This window comes from Saccostrea echinata, unplaced genomic scaffold (genome assembly GCF_033153115.1).
Source record: "Saccostrea echinata isolate AGI-Se365-2 ecotype Australia unplaced genomic scaffold, CSIRO_AGI_Sech_v1 ptg000056l, whole genome shotgun sequence".
Lineage (NCBI taxonomy): Eukaryota > Metazoa > Mollusca > Bivalvia > Ostreida > Ostreidae > Saccostrea > Saccostrea echinata.
Genome location: NW_026889805.1, coordinates 18,382,872 through 18,403,459, shown reverse-complemented (window position 1 = coordinate 18,403,459; position 20,588 = coordinate 18,382,872). Strand labels below are relative to the sequence as shown.

The 20,588-nt window shown below is 34.1% G+C and overlaps 1 protein-coding gene across 1 annotated transcript in view; it reads right to left on the bottom strand.

The window, feature by feature from the left end:
* The window catches only part of LOC133173674 (SID1 transmembrane family member 1-like), a 64,714-nt gene that overhangs the window by 17,286 nt on the left and 26,840 nt on the right, over positions 1 to 20,588 (bottom strand). Inside the window, exons 14-23 of the mRNA XM_061308664.1 lie at positions 17,096 to 17,244; positions 14,663 to 14,829; positions 13,476 to 13,612; positions 13,215 to 13,317; positions 11,837 to 11,910; positions 11,643 to 11,689; positions 8,573 to 8,678; positions 6,212 to 6,322; positions 5,598 to 5,711; positions 1,593 to 1,648 (exon numbers count right to left, since the gene is read on the bottom strand). Of these exons, the coding sequence (XP_061164648.1) occupies positions 1,593 to 1,648; positions 5,598 to 5,711; positions 6,212 to 6,322; positions 8,573 to 8,678; positions 11,643 to 11,689; positions 11,837 to 11,910; positions 13,215 to 13,317; positions 13,476 to 13,612; positions 14,663 to 14,829; positions 17,096 to 17,244 (1,064 nt within the window). The remainder of the gene's footprint in view (positions 1 to 1,592; positions 1,649 to 5,597; positions 5,712 to 6,211; positions 6,323 to 8,572; positions 8,679 to 11,642; positions 11,690 to 11,836; positions 11,911 to 13,214; positions 13,318 to 13,475; positions 13,613 to 14,662; positions 14,830 to 17,095; positions 17,245 to 20,588) is intronic.

Here is a 20,588-nt window from a genome sequence, read left to right as displayed (position 1 = left end):
TCTTCTTCTTTAGAACAGCAAAGCCATGATTGGTCATATTTATATGGAAGCATCCTCAGGTAGTGCAGATTCAAGTTTGTTCAAATCATGACCCCTGGGGGTAGGGTGGGGCCACAATGGGGGATCAAAGTTTTACATAGAAATATATAAGAAAATATTTTAAAAAATCTTCTTAAGAACAGAAAAGCCATGATTGGTCATATTTATATGGAAGCATCCTCAGGTAGTTTAGGTTCAAGTTTGTTCAAATCATGACCCCCGGGGGTAGGGTTGGGCCACAATGGGGGATCAAAGTTTTACATAGAAATATATAGGAAAATATTTTAAAAAATCTTCTTCTTAAGAACAGCAAAGCCATGATTGGTCATATTTATATGGAAGGATCCTCAGGTAGTGCAGATTCAAGTTTGTTTAAATCATGACCCCCGGGGGTAGGGTGGGGCCACAATGGGGGATCAAATTTTTACATAGAAATATATAGGAAAATAATTTTTAAAAATCTTCTTCTTTAGAACAGCAAAGCCATGATTGGTCATATTTATATGGAAGCATCCTCAGGTAGTGCAGATTCAAGTTTGTTCAAATCATGACCCCTTGGGAGTGTGGGGCCACAATGGGGGATCAAAGTTTTACATAGAAATATATAAGAAAATATTTTAAAAAATCTTCTTAAGAACAGAAAAGCCATGATTGGTCATATTTATATGGAAGCATCCTCAGGTAGTGCAGATTCAAGTTTGTTTAAATCATGACCCCTGGGGGTAGGGTTGGGCCACAATGGGGGATCAAAGTTTTACATAGAAATATACAGGAAAAAATCTTTTTCTCAAGAACAGAAAAGCCATGATTAATAAAATTGATATGGAGGCATCCTTGGGTAGTGTAGAATGAAATTTGTTCAAATGAGAGACCCCGGGGGTAGGGTGGGGCCACAATGGGGGATCAAATTTTTACAAATGAATATATGGGAAAAAATCTTCTGCTCAGGAACAGCAATGCCATTTGTTATATTGATATGAAAGCATCATCAGGTAGTTTAAAATTCAAATCCCTCCCCCCTCCCCCCATTAACTTTTCAATTCTAAACTGATTTTTGCTTTTTTTTTTCCCCTAGCCAATGTGCTCAGGTGAGCGATGTGGCCCATGGGCCTCTTGTTTTCTTTATTTTCCCATAGACCTTTATAGTTAAATCTTCATCCTAAACTTCGGCCTTCACAGGATTTGATCCACTTGATTTCCCAGTGAAGTTTTTAAACTTCTTATTTATTTCTTAAATATTAATTATTATATTATATATAATAAATTATATTATTTGTAGCCCCATCAATCCCCTTAACATGGAATGTTGACAACTTGTATATTTATTATTTTTGGTTAATCAGTCTTTTTAAGGGGGGAAGGGACTAAATCAACCCTATTTCATAATATTTCCCATCAAAAGGAGGGCATACACTTGTATTTTTTGGTGCAAGTCTGAATCTCCATCACAAAAAGTTGCTTCAAGACAACATGGGAACAAAATATAGATGACATTATGCAGTCTTTTGATAGCAGCATGTTTGAAAAAGACGTGTTTTGTTTATGACTAAAACACATGTATCTGGTCTCTATGGAAAGAAACCATCTCATCATCCAATGTTAGAAGAACCTGAAACAAAAAAATACTGCTATTATTAATTTTAATTAAAATGAAAGCAGAAAAATTATTTCTGCATTTTAAGCATTTTTTTTTCATCCATGATAATGTTTTTCCTATCATCTCAATACTAGAGGCCCATGCGCCACATCGCTCACCTGAGAACTTTGGTTAGGAAAATCAGAATTGAAAAGTTGAACAAACTTTAATCAATACTAACTGAGGATGCTTCCATATTTCTTTCACTATTCATGGCTTAAGAAGATTTTTATTTTGATCTTTTATTGTACTCCCCCCGGGAGGGGGGTGTGAATAGGGTCATGACTTGAACAATCTTGAATCTAAGCAACCTGAGGAGCTTCTATATTAATCAATGCTTTGCTTGTTCTTGAGAAGAAGATTTTTAATGTTTTTTTTCTTTTATAATCCTATGCATAACTTTAACACCCCTGTTGTGGCCCCTCCCTAAACCCTGGGGGTAATGACTTCAACAAATTTGAATCTATGCTATGTGAGGATGCTTCTATATTTAAAATATGATTGATCCTGACTTTACTGTTCTTGAGAAAAATATTTTTAAAGATTTTTCCTATACATTGCACTGAATAACTTTAAATCCCCAGTTGTGTCCCAACCCTACCACCAGGGGTCATGTTTTGGAAAAAAAAATTCAAGCTTCACTACCTGAGGATGCTTCTATATTAATATAACAAATTATGGCTTAGCTGTTCTTGGGAAGACGATTTTTAAAGATATTTCCTATTTATTCCAATGCTTAACTTTGATCCCCTGTTGTAGTCCCATCCTATCTCAGGGGGTCATGATTTGAACAAATTTCAATCTATACTATCTTAGGATGCTTCCATATTAATATGACTAAGAACTGCGAACGATAGTATTGTTCTCCCGCTTACCTTCAAGTCAATTTTCAAAAGATAATATATTTGAATGATTTTTCATATTTATATAGATATTTACATGAATTTTCATTAAACATGACTTATTTGGGAAAACGAAGAGAGATAACTCTATAAAATTGGTAAAACTTGTGTTTTTCACTACAGAAATCAATGGAAAACGGAAAATATTTTTTGAACATCTTTCCCCCCCCGTGAAACAAAATTTCCTTTTTACAGGTAATATGGATTGTTATTTCACAAATTCATACCTAAGCTTTTTGTGTTTCAAGGGGGGGAACATATGTTTACAGACAAAAAACGACAAAAATGCTCATTTTTTCACCAATTTCGAAGGCGTTTACAACTTAAACGTTGTATTTTATCAATTACATATGTTTAATTTTATATGCGTAAATCATAAGGAAAGATTTAAAGAACATTTATCCATATCCAAGAATATTTTAAAATATGCTGATGCTTTCAAGCCTGATTTCAATGGAAAACAACGTCTACCCCCCTTATGAAAAGAGCTGGAATTAAGAGTAATTTACTATTTAACACTGGTATTAAAATTATTAATCAATTACCATTGAACTCTTCTTTGCATTCAACAAAGATTTTTTGGACAAATTACCATTAGTATTGAATTAAATGGGTGTAAAATGTAGGAGGGAATCGGGAGTTAGCGTGCGTAGTTCTTTATGGCTTTGCTGTTCTCAAGAAGAAAGTTTGAAAAGATTTTTCCTATGTATTCCTTTGTAAAACTTTGTTAGCCCATTGTGGCCTTACCCTACCCTGGGGGGTCAAGATTTGAACAGGCGTAAATCTACAATACCTGAGAATGCTTTCATATAGATATGACCAATCATAGCTTTCCTATTCTGGAGAAGAAGATGTTTAAAAATATTTCCTATATATTCTTATGAAAAACTTTGGTTTGTCCATTGTAAAGTAAAACTTTGATCACCCATTGTGGCCCCACCCTATAGCTACCATAGGGAATCATGATTTGAACAAACTTAAATCTACACTACCTGATGATACTTCCATATAGATATGACCAATCATGGTTTTGCTGTTCTTTTGATGATTTTTCCTAAGTATGTATTCCTATGTTAAGCTTTGTTTGCCCATTGTGCCCCCACCCTACCCCTGTGGGGTCATGATTTGAATAAACTTAAATCTACACAATCTGAGGATGTTCCCACATGAGTTTCATTTCTTCTGGACCAGTGGTTTTTCAAGATTTTTTAAAAATACCATTAATTTTTTACTAATTTTTTATCTTCCCTTAGAAGAAGGTGTGGTTCTTCATTTGAACAAATTTCAATCCCTTTTATCCAAGGACACTTTGTGTCAAGTTTGGTTGAAATTGGCCCAGTGGTTCTTGAGAAGAAGTTGAAAATATGAAAAGTTTACGCACAGATGGACACCGGGCAAAATGTGATCAGAAAAGCTCACTCGAGCCTTCAGTTCAGGTGAGCAAAAAAATGAATTGATACAAATGACAAATATATCACAAATTACACAAGGACACTTTAAAAAAAAGAGGCCCATGGGCCACAATGCTTACCTGAGTCAATACGGCCCTGCTGTTCTTCATCAGCAAAATTTTTCCATTATATATTATTATATTTATTTTTATCCCTACTGTGATCCCACCCTACTCCCGGGTGTCATGATTTGAACAAACTTGAATCTACATTACCTCAAGATGCTTCCATATCAATATACGAGGGGTGATCAAAAAGTTTGCGAACTAATTGAATTACTTCCTTAAAAGAAATAAAATGAGGTTTCAGTGTTCATTATTTTTTAAAGTAGTCCTCTCCGATTTTAATGAACATCTGCCATTGTTCTGCCCATGCGCAAATCAAGTGATCCAGGTGGTCACATGACATGCTCTGCAGCGGTCTGTTCATAGAAGTTAAGAGATTTTTCCTAGTCTTATATTTCTTACCATGCAAGTTATTTTTTATGACAAAAACAGTTCATTTGTCAGAAATGGCCAAATCTCGGCAATAGAATGACTGGAAAAGGATAGCCCTTCCTAGAATTAGCATGGTGACCATCACAATCCGAGTCTTCTGTCTCGGGAGCGTCTTTTATCCAATATGGAAAAAAGTATGGGCGCCTTCTTTATATCATATCTGATATGTTTAAAGTCTAGAGTAAACGATATTTTAAGGATTTAATAATTATATTATTGTTAAGATATTCAACTATTTTTCTAACTGTAACTTGGCGATCTTTCATAACAAATTGCTCAACTAAGGGCACATCTCTTCCCCAGCTTGCTTTCGCTGGGCAATAGTACAAACATCATTTTTAATCATCTCCCTTCCTTCACTAAAACAATCAATCCAATTAATGATTGAACTTATGGTAAGTCTTTTGTCTTCATAAACCTTGTACAAATTATCATATTCTATTGCAAAGAAATTTCCGAGATATATGTTAAACTTTACAGCCGTTCGTTACTTAAGTACGACTGAGTCAACCATTTTTTGTCACAAGTCACCTACATATTGACGTCATTTTCACATTGTGATGTCACAAACACGGAGCAAAACATTATATGACAACTGCTATTTATAGAACATGAGTAGGACTATATTTGTGCCAAATTTCATTCTGATTTGAATTGTGGTTTTGTAGAGATAGTTCGCGAACTTTTTGATCACCCCTCGTATTTACATCCACTGAATATTTTCTATTTCTATTTGATTGAACAAATTTTGTGATTCTGTAGAATTATGAGCCCGCAGAAAAAAGTATGTTAACAGGTATGTTTAGTGTATTAAACTTGATATTAATATTGCAATACATTATAAAAATTTTCATGTGCTTTAATTCAATCTTTATCACACATTCTATATCAATCAGATGTGTATAGAGCTTTACATGTATGTTTCTGCTGTCAGCTGCATCCATATATCTAGAATTTGATGCAAACAATGCCTTCTAATATACTTGTTTATTAAAAATATGATAATAATTGATAATTGAATCTGTAATATGCTTGAAAAGGAAATTATTTAAAGATATCAAGGATTATTTACCAAAAAGGAAAAAAACAAAGCAATGGAGGAAAGGAAGTGCCAAATGTCATGAGCATCATAGAACTCCAGCAACATGCAGTCTTTGTTTCCTTCTCTTGATCTCGAAGGTGTTTTCTATAATAAAAGTACAACCAAAGCAGTTCAATATATAAAAAAAATTCAACATTTTCAATAAATTAAAAATCTATTTTTCAGTTATTTCTGTAATTTTGCATTATTGCCTTTTTCCACTTGATCCATTGGGTTCCATAACTTGTTTCCAGTTAGTTACAGATTTTTCTCTGATTTTGAAAATTGTCTAAAGAGTGACATAAACCTGTCAACATATAAAGTGGTGATGGGAGAACATTTCATAACCAGTGCATTCATGCACCAGTAATTCATTAGTGAATATTTAAGTTTTGTAATAAAATGGCTATGAAAATATGGATGACTGTGTCAAGTGATTTTCAAATGCAAAATCAGGAAACCCTCCAGATTTTCACATGCCAAGTAAAACATCAATTTCATTTGTCTCAGTCAATCAAACAACAATCATCTGTTCTTGCAAATGCAGATCTGTAGTTAATTATGAAAACAATATTCTAATTTTAACTTCAGTTACTTCCACTTACCTGCCAGGATGTCAGGTTAGAGAAAAAGAAATATAGAGCAAAGCCCCACACAACTACAGCACCACCAATAATAAAGCCAGCAAGGTAATGGATTCTCTCACCATACCTCAACTGCAGATAACAGAAAAACATAGGTAATCAAAGATTATAAAGCTCACCTCAACGAATGTTATCTGTAAGTAAAGGCAAATCTCGCATCATATTTTTTTTTCTACTTACTGTACATCCCCAGATCAATATCCATTCAAGTTTGGTTTAATTAGGACTTAAATTATAGTTACTTGGAAATAGACCTGCTCAAAAAACTTTTAACCTATGTACTAATCAAGAAAATTTTGGTCAGTTCCAACATCCAAAGCAAGTCTGAAAGTTTTCATCAGATAACAGAGAATATTACATACTAAAATCTGTACCATATATCAGCCTGAGTGGCCCCATATCAGCACCAGAGCAGAGGGTCTGAGGACTGATATGGGGCCCAAGGGCTGATATGACATATGATATGGAATTTAGTACATGTATGTAGTATTCTATTTATCATGCATTAATTTTAAAATATCTAATATATCAGTTCACAAAAAGTCATCTTTAAAATGTTTTGTTAATGTGTATACCCTTTTTTCCCCTTTGAAATTAAATATAGCCAACTTTAATTAAGTCAGACTCAACAAATTTTTGTACATGGATTTTATCACAAGTACGAGTATATTTCAATAAAATTGAGTTAACTTTTAAACTTTAATAAAATGTTACTTCCTGTTTGATATGAATTTTAGCACACTGGTCTGACACAATGATATGGGTTTTTGGACCAGTTGTTATGGGGTATTGTAACGTCATCCATATCACACAGTGCAGAATCAGTGTATTTACTTCTAAGTATGTGATAAAACAAAATTAACTGATAGATCAAGATATGTTGCCCAAAAGCAAGACCATTTAATGTATAAAGATAAATTATTTTGAGTCATTTTTATTTATCTGTTATTTACAAGTCTACCTGACCATTAAAAGACAATGAAAGTACTTTTTATGTTATACATTAAAAATTCTTGTGTAATTCATTCATTAAATTCATGCATCTATCAATTACAATATTTGCAGTGATGAATAGCAAATTGGAATAAATTTAATTCTCTCAGTTGAGTACAAATTTCCCTACAAAATCAACAGAGCCCTACCCAGCACCAGAGGACTTGACTCAGTGATCCAGAATTTCACAAATCTGGTAAAAATATCCTTGCTCATTACAACTTTGTACTCTGTTTGCCGCCTAGATGTCTAGGCCTAGGAGCATAGAAGATTTTAAAGCATTATTGTATTTTCACTGTATGATCAATAGAGTGTCTGCCCTAACACCATATTGTTAGGGGCCATCAATTTTGGAAGAAGTGCCCTTACTCATAATAAATACCAAGTACGCACTTAGTTTAAATTAAACGAAATTAAATATAACTGTTTATTGATAAAAATATGATAGATCCTGAAGAAGAGAAGCAAATAAAATATATTCTTAGATATCTACAAAGCTTCACATTAAAAAATAGGGTTTATTATGCAGATTTTGTGTGATTAAGCCAAATAGCATTACTCATTCGGACAAGGAATTTTGAATCAAAGTTATGTATGCATATGATTATCATTACATTCAAATAATGGTTCATTTTAATTGGACAAAGAGTTTCTGGTGAAGAGAATCAGATCATTATTTCATTGATTTAATGTGTGTCATTGATATTTATGAGAACGAGTGAATTTTGCAGCAGTCAGCCAAGGATTTGTGGAAATAGAATGGACAGTCAAAAAACCTGTGGCTTGTGACAATGAGCCTAACGCTGGAGTTTAAACCACAGGTCAGGGGTTCATGGATTTCACAATTCTGTTAGAGGGCAAAGAGTTTATTATGATCTTGGAAACAGTTTGCTATTTAATGTTCATGAGTACAGAAAAAGATTTTCAAGATGTAATGCATTTTCAATATATGACCAACTTAGCCTCACCCTGTAGCCTAAACAAAAGGGCCCTGGATTTCAAAATTTTGGTAAAAGGCTCATTGCTTATTGTAATTATGCCTGACAGTTTGATTGCTTGATATCCAGGAATAGAGATGAAGATTTTTAAAGATTAAGTGCATTAATTTTGATTGTTTTGGCCCCACCCCTCAGACTACAGGATAGAACAGTACCACTACTCCAAAGAAATTTTTGTTTCCCTTTATCTATTGAAGCAATATACTAAAATTGGTTGAAACTAGTTCAATCATTCATGAAAAGAGACTGAAAATGTGCAAAAGTGTAAGGCTGATGTATGACCAAGGATGACAGCAAATAGCGATCTAAGGTGAACTTGTAACAGACATACCTTCATTATAATATAGAAAGTACAGTAGATCATGAGATTTCCAATGAAGATACCCAAAAGATAAGTGGCAAAGTCTGGAGAATGGTACACAGCTCCATAAACTGCACTGCAAAGTAGACAAAAAATAACCTTTAAATTCCAAGACTGGAGGACTCTGAGTTCCTATTATTATTCATGTTGAAAGCACTTTTTACTTGTTCTATTATTAATCTATAATTATACATAACACTGAATTAAAGAATAACTGTCTAGTTTTTTTTTGGTTTTATGATGTGATCAAGCAGTTTGCTCATGTGAGAATTGCATAAAATTACTGTGAATTCCTTATTTTGTGCAAGTACTTACATGTAATATCATTAAATGAACCTTAAATGTCAAATATACCGGTAACCATTTTTAAGTTATGGCCAAAGTAAATATTTTTCAAAAGTAGGTCAAACTTCAAGGTCAGAGGTCAAAAATGGTGGTACCAAAAGGAATATCTTACCACAAGGAGTACACATATGAAATATGAAAGCCCTATCTCCAACTGTTCAGAAGTTGTAGCCAAGTTTAAAGCTTTTTTCAAAAATATGTCAAACTCCAAGGTCAGGAAGTCAAAAATGTTGGTACTACTAGAAAGGTTATGTCACAAGGAATAAACAAGTGAAATATGAAAGCCCTAACACCAACTGTTCAAGAGTTATAACCAAGGTTAAAGTTATTAAAAGTATATCAAACTGCAAGATCAAGATCAAAAGGTAAAAAAAAAAAAAAGGTTCCAAAAGAAGATGTCACAAGGAACACATAATTTATATGTACGTGAAATATGACAGCCCTATAGTCCCAGACATTCAAAAGTTATGGCTAAGGTTAAAGTTTTTGTGGACAAACAGACAGAGGGATCCAAATTCTATATGTACCCAAAATCTTTGATTATGGGGGAACAAAAATGTAATTATTTTTAGTATTAAGCATCAATCTCTTTTAACCATTATACACTAGATCAAAAATAAAAACACATTTACAAGAGATTCATAAGCACAATGCTCACCAGAGCCATGCTCCTCAACCAGTCAAATAAATATGTAGTTAAATAAAACCTCTCATTGATACCATCAATTTATTGGGGTCCACAATTTCAAAAATTTTAGTTTACAATTTTAAAACTAGTCTTGATCACAAGTTTACTTTCAGCAGTAAAAGTCTGAGCCCCACTACATTCCATCCTGTCCTGTAGTACAATCTGAATATTAAGGAGAATCCTCATAAGGAATGCCTCCATTTCTTAAGGACTAGTTGTGGCTCTGTCATCCTTGAGAGGTATTTTTCTAGAGATTTTTCTAGTATATTCCCATGTTCCCATGTATACTTTCACCCTCCCCCTTCTCACTACTGTGGTCCCAGCTTAGTTCAAGAGAACATGAATTGAACAAATAGGAAGATAAACTACTGTGTAATCATTAGATTTTGTGGTGGCTCAATTTTTGTGGAATTGGTGGATAACACTCACCCACGAATTAACATCCTCCACGAATTAATAAATTAGGGTTATAAAGACTATTTCTCTTTGTAGGCATAAAAGAAAACAAGAATTTGCGTCCCCACGGACTTTTAAAATTTCAGCAATCCATGAAAATTGGCCCCCACAAATTTTAATAATTCCAAAGTACACGGCTTCCTTACTGTTTTGCTGATCACAGCTCTGTAGTTCAGAATTTTAAAAAAATATCTAAATTTATATGTTGAACTTTGACCTCTTCTTGTGGCCCCCATAACTCTGGTAACAAAATGGAACATAAGACTGTGGAACATTAACTGACAAGATTGGAAATATGCAGCTTACTTCATTTACATAAGTTATAGCCAAAATATTTGATGACAGAAAATGAAATGGGTGGGTACAATTCAGTGTGGACGTCTGAGAAAACACTGGATTGAAATTCTATTTCGAAGTTGATTTTCAATCCATCAAAGCTATTTTTATACACAAGGTGCTAATGTTTGATCCAAAAGATAAATAATTTCAATTTCAGAATTGTCTTAAATTTATATAAATCTGAGATTTCTGACCAATTTTTTAAAAAAGACATAAAGAGGAGACTTCATTTGATTCCTGTGTGGGAGCTTGCAGATGTTAGAAATAAATAAAAATGTATTTTGAGTTTCGAAAGTCCCCTGTCCTCCAAGTTTTAACTTTTAACTTCCTAGAAATAAATGTACAATGTATTCTTTTATGTGAAGGCATGAACATAAATAATCTGACTGGATAAAATTTACCAGCCCACCTTTTTTAGAATCAAATGGTTGTCCCCTGAAAGAATATACCTATTCTTCTATATATATATGTTTTGCATGTCTTTAAAAATATTGCATAGAAAATTCCAGATCTATATTAATTTCAAAATATATTTGGGAATATAAATTGTCTTTTGGATCAAACATTAACACTTAATTTGCATATAAAAATAGCTTATGTGGATTTAAAATCAACTTCAAACTAAAATTTCAACCCAATTTTTCTCAGATGTTCATGTCGAATTGTACCCGTCCATTTCATTGTTTATAGTCAAATATTTGGACTGCAACAGACGTAAATAACATATATTTCCAATCTTGCCCGTTAATGTTCTGTGATCTTACTTGAATCTATAATATACATCTATAATATACAATGTACTATATGTGGTTAATGGTTCTGGAGAAGATTTTTAAATGAAAATGAAGGTGAAAGTTTACAGATGACACAACAACAGAAGAACAGACAATTAGACATACAGGTGGATGCCAGACACTGGTCAATCAGAAAAGCATTTATAGCCAGGTTATATACCATATAAGCAGAAATTTTAGCAGGGATTCAATTATGGCATTTTTAGCAAGGGTGTTGACATCGCTAAAATTGAATATCGCTAACAATTTATTCCCACATTGAAGGTTACTGTAATCTTTCTATCACAAAATCGCTAAAAGTACTTCTCGTTAAAAATTAAATACTAATTTTTTTTAAGGAGATATCGCTAAATTTGCGCCTCGTTAAAACTTCCACTTACACATTACTTAAACCTAATTATATACTTAAAATACCTACATTACCCAGTTGATGATATTTCCAAACACCAATAAAACCATTCTATCCTAAAAATATTAAGTCAGTGCTGATAAACAAATCAAAATTTAAACAGTCAGGCAATCTTGTTAAAAAAGATGCATAAATTATATACATGTTCATGGGTATTTATGCATTGTATATTCTGTATAAGTATTGAGTTGATATATACTCACAGGATACATTGGTCTTCTACATCTCAACATGTCATATCTACACATCATAAACATTCTTCTAAAAATCCCTTTATCTGAAAAGTTAATAGTTAACACAGTGACAGTTTTTTTGTGCTACAAAGTACATTTGAATGAACACAAAAACATTTACTTAATTGTATTACACAGAAGAAGAAAGAACCAGAAGTCTCTGATGAGACATTAGCTCTACTGGTTCATACTTAGCAAAAGTAGAGAAAGGAAACATTTGGACTTGAAACTATGGCAACAGCAATAAATTAAATAATGATTCTTGTTTTAGTCTCTTTCTGTGTAAAGTTTAATTGCAATTGGACCAAAATTGTAGTAGGTGTAAAATTTTGAAAGAATTTCACAGAAATTTCTATTCTTAGTAACCATGGTAACATTGTTAATCCAAATCAAAATCCAATAAACAGAATTATGTATCTTAGTGAAGTCTACTCGTGTACCAAGATATAATGAAATCAGACTGAAACTAATTTTTATAACCATTGCAATACCCTTCACTGAAATCAAAACCAATTTACAGAATTATGTATCTTAGTGTAGTTTACTTGTGTACCAAGTTATAATTGAAAATTGGATTAAAACTGTAGGAGGAGTAACATTTTGAAAGAATTTCACAGAAATATCGAATTTTAGTTACCATGGCAACACCATTCGTTGAAATCAAAATCTGATAAAGAGAAATTAAATTATGTATCTTAGTGAAGTCTACTTGTGTACCAAGTTATATTGAATTCAGATTGAATCTGTAGGAGGAGTAGCATTTTAAAAGAATTTCAAGAAACATTCTATTCTTTGTAACCATGGCAAAATTGCTCATAGAAATCAAAAACCAATAGGCCCTAAAAGAATTATGTATCTTAGTGTAGTCTACCTGTGTACCAAGTTATACTGAAATCGAACTAAAACTGTAGGAGGAGTGGCAATTTGAAAGAAATTCTCAGAATTTTCTATTTTTAGTAACAATGGCAACATCGCTCATCAAAATCAAAAACTAATAAAAAAGAATTGTATCTTAGTGTAGTCTTCTTGTGTAGCAAGTTATAATTGAAATCAGACTGAAACTGTAGGAGGAGTAGCATTTTGAAAGAAATTCACAGAAATTTCTAATTTTATTAACTATTGCAACATCCTTCATCAAAATCAAAAACTGATAATTAGAATTATGTATCTTAGTGTAGTCTACTTGTGTACCAAGTAATATTGAAATAGGATAGAAACTGTAGGAGGAGTAGCATTTTGAAAAAAATTGTTTACAGACAAACAGATGGACAGGCAGATTGATGGATGATGGACACCTTACTATCACATAAGCTCTTCTAGTCTCTGACCAGTAGAGCTAAAAACTCACCTATTTTCCATCTTCCCATAAAGTAGATGTGAACACTAAGAACTAAGTAGAATAACATGTATACACAGGCAAAAAAAATCCAAAATATATTGGTCCCATATATCTGAAACAGATTTAACAAATCCATTTGACAATTACAACATAGCCAATTTACATAAACAATTATTTAATGGTAATTAAAAAAAAATGGCAATTCAAAATTTGATTTTTGTAGCCCCATGGTACAACTAGCATTGAGACAAAATTTGAATAAACACTTACAACTCCAATCACAGCTATGAATATGACAAATGCCATGACAAGATAGGAGGTGTGGGCTTTGGCACTGACATCTGGGTGTCTTGTCTGGTAAATCTTAAGCATGCACAAGCAGGCAATGATGTACATAAATGAGGTATCTGCAATAGAAATCACTGATTAGAATTTCAGTGAAATTAACAATTCTAAGCTAAATGAAAAATGCATAGCAGAGAAAACAAGAAGTCTGTGAGCCAATGCTCACTAGTAATAGCCCCGCTCTGATGTGAATATACACTCTAAGCACGGATAAACAGGAAGTTGACATGCAAAAATGAATCCCACCATATGACATGCCTAAACAAAGAGTGTGTTAAAATTTCAAGCATCTGCGATGAGTAGTTACTTAGAAAACTGCGACAAAAATTTGTTATGTATGGTACGGACAGACGCATGGATAAACAGGAAGTTGACCACGGATTCATACAAAAATGAATCCCATCATATGGCATGCCTAAACAAAGAATGTGGTAAAATTTCAAGCATCTGCGATGAGTAGTTGCTTAGAAAACTGCGACAAAAATTTGTGATGTATGGTAAGGACAGACGCACGGACAAACAGGAAGTTGACCACAGATTCATACAAAAATGAATCCCACCATATGGCATGCCTAAACAAAGAGTGTTTTAAAATTTCAAGCATCTGCGATGAGTAGTTGCTGAGAAAACTGCAACAAAAATTTGTTATGTATGGTATGGACAGACGCACGGATAAACAGGAAGTTAACCATGGATTCATACAAAAATGAATCCCACCATATGGCATGCCTAATCAAAGAGTGTGTTAAAATTTCAAACATCTGCAATGAGTAGTTGCTGAGAAAACTGTGAAGAAAATTTGTAATGTATGGTACGGACAGACACACGGATAAACAGGAAGTTGACCACGGATTCGTACAAGAATGAATCCCACTACATGGCATGCCTAAACAAAGAGTGTGGTAAAATTTCAAGCATCTGCAATGAGTAGGTGCTGAGAAAACTGCAGTGAAAAATTTGTTACGGACAGACAGACAGACACACACACAAACAGACACACAAGGGTAAAACAGTATACCCCCCTCTCCTTCAGAGCGGGGGTATAATTAAGTGCTCAGTTTCCTACAAGTAGCTAGAATGTGTGACTGAATAAGGAAAAGTAAGTGTCTTACCAAACTGAAAGTTGGAGTAATTGGGACAGACATGGTAGCAGGCACTCATAACACCCTCCATGATGAGGGCTAAACCCATGGCAAAGAAGAGACCAAAATGTTGGGGGATCCCTAGCTCTTTTTTCATAGATTTATCCTGTTGTACTGCCAGGGCATATATCAGCTTTCTACCAAAAAAAAATTATGAAAATGAAATATTTGTAATTGTGTTATATTCATATGTATGCCATATTTCCATAATCAATGTACATGTAAATAAGACGTATTGTTGCTTTTTAAACAAGAGGACCAAGGGTCACCTGAGTATAATACAACAATTTAGAGGATCCATAAGAATATAAAATAAACTGAAAGGTGAAGCTTTGTTGCCAAAAAGCAAGAAAAATAGGGTGATCAGGATCAACACACTAATTAGTCTAGTATTCATTAACTGTTCATAAATTAAGTTCTAATCTGTTCCCCATTTATCAATATCACCATACAGTATATTAACAGACTATCAGTTCTTCGGTACTATTTTAATACCTTGTTGAAATCTCTTACATTTGCCTCTCTTGGTCTTTGATGAACATATAATAAGACAAGTTATTTTGTTCTCATTTTTATTTATCTATTACTTACAAGTCTACCTTATCATTAAAACTAAGACAGTACTTTTTGTATTATACAATAAATTTTTTTGCATGATTCTCTTATTATATTAACCTTTCAAGTACATTATTTACAATGATTAATAATCAAAAGTAAACGGCAAAGGGGAATAACTCCTCTCAGTACAATACAAATTAATAGAGCCCTGGCCAGGACCAGAACACTTGACCAAATGGTCCAGATGTTCAAAAATCTGGTAAAAATACCCTTCCTTATTAAAACTTTTACTCTTTTTTGCCTCTGATATGCCCAGGTGCAGAGAAGATTTTTAAAGAAAAAATGCATTTTTACTACAGATTCACTATATTATCAATATAGACCCCTCCACCCGCCTCCCCCCTCCCTACCGAGAAACACCAGAGCCTCTCACCCTGGGACTAGAAGTTTGCTCATCATAAGTAATCACTTTGTTAGTCTGCTTAACACTAAGGAGCAGACAGGATTATTTAATAGAATTAATGCATTTTCACTATATTATCAAGAGCCCCACCCTTACACCAGCACATCTGACCATGCAATTCGCTACTCTGGAAGAAGCACTCTTGCTCATCATAACTATATACTTAGCTTCTTTGCTTTTTAACCCGAAGCAGAATAGAATATTTTCAATGAAATTTTGCTTTTTCAATACATAATCAATAGAGCCCCCCCCCCCCTCCCCCTTTTCACCAGAACCCTTGACCCTGGGGCCATGAAATTCACAGTTTTGGAAGAGGCATCCTTGTGTATCATAACAATGTACTTAGTTTGTTTAAATAATACCCAGGGGCAGAGAAGAAGATTTTCAAAGAAATAATTCACCTTCACTATAGGATCTATATAGCCCCGCTCTAGCACCAGAACCCCTGTCCCTGGGGCTATGAATTTCACAATTTTGGAAGAGGCATCCTTGCTTATCATAACAATGTATTTAGTTTAAATAATACCCAGGAGCAGAGAAGAAGATTTTTATAGCATTAATGCATTTTCACTACATAATAAATAGAGCCCCACCCTAACACCAGAACCCCTGATCCAGGGGCCATGAAATTCAAAATTTTGGAAGAGGCATCCTTGCTTATCATAATTATGTATTTAATATGTTTAAATAATACCCAGGAGTAGAGAAGAAGATTTTCAAAGAGATAATGCACTTTCACTATATGATCTATATAGCCCCACCTTAGCACCAGAATCCCTGACCCTGGGGCCATGAAGTTCACAATTTTGGTAGAGTCACCCTTGCTTATCATAACTATGTATTCAGTTTGTTTCAATAATACCCAGGAGTAGAGAAGAAGATTTTCAAAGAAATATTGCACTTTCACCATATGATCTATATAGCCCCACCCAAGCACCAGAACCCCTGACCCTGGGGCCATGAATTTCACAATTTTGGTGGAGGGCTCAATGCTTATTACAATCATGCCAACAGTTTGACTGCTTGATGTCCAGGAGTAAAGAAGAAGATTTTTAAAGATTGCATTAATTTTGGTGGTTTTAGCCCCACCCCTCAGGCCCCAGGGAGGTAGGGACCATGAAATTCATAAATTTTGTTCCCCTTCACACATAAATGCCATATGCTAAAATTGGCTGAAATTGGTTCAGCGGTTTCAGAGAAGAAGCTGAAAATGTTCAAATGCTAACACACGACGGATGACGACGGACGAAAACAGATAGCAATAGGTCACCTGAGTGACTCAGGTGACCTAAAAAGGTAGAACTTGTATAGAACTGCTTACTGTTTAACTTTGCACTTTATATTTGTATTCTTGCATGGTTTTTTTTTTTTCAATCATATACCTTCTGTACACGAGAAACAAAAAGAGGATGCCTAGAGACACATATCCAATATTGCTGAAGATGTTGTTGAATGAACTGACAAGACCCCATGGGTGAGCACAATTAAAATTGTAGTAGCAGATGTCTAAATTCCCAGTCACATTCAATACCTACAAAAAACATGGGTAATCAAAAATTACATAGCTCACATCAATCACACTTAACAAATATTCTGGTAGGTAATTTTCCTTAGATGCAACATTTACACATTCAAGTTCGGTCTGTGTAGGAGTTTTAGGTTCTTGGGAAAGGAATTGCCTAAAACATTTTCCATTCAATCATCTGAAAAAAGTAAGTAGGATCCAGCATCTGAATCATATCTGATAGTGTGAATCCCTAGATGCATCATCTATGCAAAATTGGTCACTGTACATAGAGCTACAATTACTTTGGAATGGACCTGCTTGAAAAACTTTAACTGGTCACTCATTCAGAAAATGTAGGTCAGATATATTCAGCAGCTGAAGCATGTCTGGTACATCTTATAGTTACATTGTAACAAATCTGACCCAAAAACTTTCTGTTCACTCATTTGGAAAATGTAGGTTAGATCCAGCATCTGAAGCAATTCTGATAGTGTACATCCCTAAATGCATCATAAATGCAATTTTAGTCAACAAAGTACATTTAGTTCTGAAAACTTCAACCTGTTCACTTACACAGAAACAGATCCACCATCTGAAGCATGTTTGGTAGTGTGCATCCAAAGATTAAATCTTTCATGCAAATTTAATCACCATAGGGCTTAAAGTTACTTAAGAATGAGATCTGCTCCACAAAACCTGGTCACTCTTCTGGAAAATGTAGGTCAGATCCAGCATTTAAAGCAAATTTGGTAATGTGCATCCTTAGATGCATCACCCATGCAAGATTAGTTACCAAAAGGCCAATAGTTTCTTGGGAATGATCCTGCTCTAAAAACTTAAACCTGGTCACTCATCCAAACAAAAGGCCCAAGGGCCTTAACAGCTACCTGAGTAAAATACAACTCTGTAAATGATCCATGAAATGGTGGAAATAATCATAAAACAAGAGAAAAAGGGTGATCAGGGATCAAAGATTTATTTAGTCTGGTAATCAGCAACATCCTCAGAAACTTGCATGTATTTACCAATGCAATCTGCACTCTATCATAATAAAGTGCTTTATTGTAGAACACAAATAACCAGCTTTTTTTTATGCCCCCGGATCGAAAGATCCCAGGGGTATTTTGTTTTTGTCCTGTCTGTCTGTTTGTCTGTTTATCTGTTTGTCTGTCTGTCTATTGTCAACTTAAACCTTGCCCATATCTTTTGATTGGTTGGATCTATGACTTTCATATTTCACATGTGTATTCCTTGTGACAAGACCTTTCTTTGGGTACCATCATATTTGACCTTTTGACCTTGACCTTGGAGTTTGACCCACTTTTGCAAAATTTTATGAGACTTTAACCTTGGCCATAACTTCTGAACAGTTGGTGCTTGGGGTTTCAAACTTCACATGTGTATCCTTTGTGACAAGGCCTTCCTTTGGATACCAATAACTTTGACCTTTGGACCTTGACCTAGGAGTTTGACCTACTTTTGAAAAACTTTAACCTTGGCCATAATTTTTGAACAGTTAGAGCTAGGGCTTTCGTACTTCACATATGTAATCCTTGTGACAAGACCTTCCTTTGGATACCAACCACTTTGACCTTTTGACCTTGACCTAGGAGTTTGACCTACTTTTGAAAAACTTTAACCTTGGCTATAACTTTTGAATGGTTGGTGCTAGGGCTTTCATACTTTACATATGTAATCCTTGTGACAAAACCTTCCTTTGGATACCAACAACTTTGACCTTGATGTTTTACTTACTTTTAAAAAACTTTAACCTTCGCCATAACTTTTGAACAGTTGCAGCTAGGGCTTTCAAATTTAACATTTTTTATCTTTTGGCCTGGATTTTGACTTGCATTTGAGAAACTTTAATCTTTGCCATAAGCTGCCATACGGGGGCATCAGTGTTTCACAAACACATCTTGTTTAATCTTAAAATAACATTTAATGTACAAATATAAGGTAAATGTACTTTTGTCTCATTTACATTCATCTATTATTTAAATGTGAACATGACTATTAAAACCACACAAGTACTTTTAATATCATATATTACAAATTTTTGTATAATTCTTTTATTCAATTTACTTATGAATTACATTATTTACCTTGATAAATTATCATTAATGAATAACAAAGGGGACTAACTTAAATAATCCCATACATGATCACAATAGAATCCCAACCTAACTCTAGAGCCCCTGTCTCAGGGGCCATAAATTTCACAATTTTGGAAGAAGCACTCTTGTTCATAATAACCACCCACTTAGTTTATCTGAAAAATACCCTCGAGTAGGGTAGAAAATTTTCCAAGAATTAATGCATGTTCACTATATGATCAATTGAGCCCTGTCCTTGCTTCAGATTCCATGACCCAGGGGCCATGAATTTCAGAATTTTGTCAGAAACACCCTTGCTTATCATTACTATGCACTTAGATTACATGCTAAATACCCAGCAACAGAAAAGAAGATTTTCAAAGAATTAATGCATTTTCACTATATGACCAATAAAGCCCAGAAGCCATGAATTACACATTTTTGGAAGAAGTACTGTATGTGTACTTAAAAAAAGCGGGCTTCATATTTTAGCGACTTTGGCGTGGACAAAGCTGCGCTAATTCATGAATACCGCTAAGAAGTCATATAAAAATACAATATATGGTGCGAAAGTGTGTAGCACTAATTCTTGAATATGCCAATAACTCCATACCCAATGATTGCGCTAAATTTTGAATATGCAAATTTATGTACACTTACAGTACTCAATAACATCATAACCATACACTTAGTTTGTCTGCTAAAAACCCAGGAGCAGAGAAGATTTTCAAAGAATAAAAGCATTTTCACTATATGACTAATAAAGCCCTACTCTTACATCAGAACCCCTGAACCAGGGGCCACAAATTTCAAAATTTTAGAAAAGGCATCTTGTTCATTATACCTTTGAACTTAGTCTGCTAAACATACAGGGGGAGAGAAGATTTTGAAGATTTTATGCATCATCACTACCAGGGTATATGATCATTAGAGCCCCATTCTAACAACAGAACCTCTGACCCTGGGGCCATGAATTTCAAAATTTTTAAAGAGGGCTCAATGCTCATTACAATCATCCAAACAGTTTGACTGCTTGATGACCAGGAGTAAAGAAGATTTTGAAAGATTTCACTAATTTTGATGGTTTTGGCCCCATCCCTCAGGCCCTATGGGACAGGAACCACGAAATTCCATTTTTAGGTCACCTGAGTCACTCAGGTGACCTAATTGCTATCTGTTTTTGTCCGTCGTCGTACGTCGTTCGTAATCTTTTGAACATTTTTAGCTTCTTCTCTGGAACCACTGAACCAATTTCAACCAAATTTGGCATAT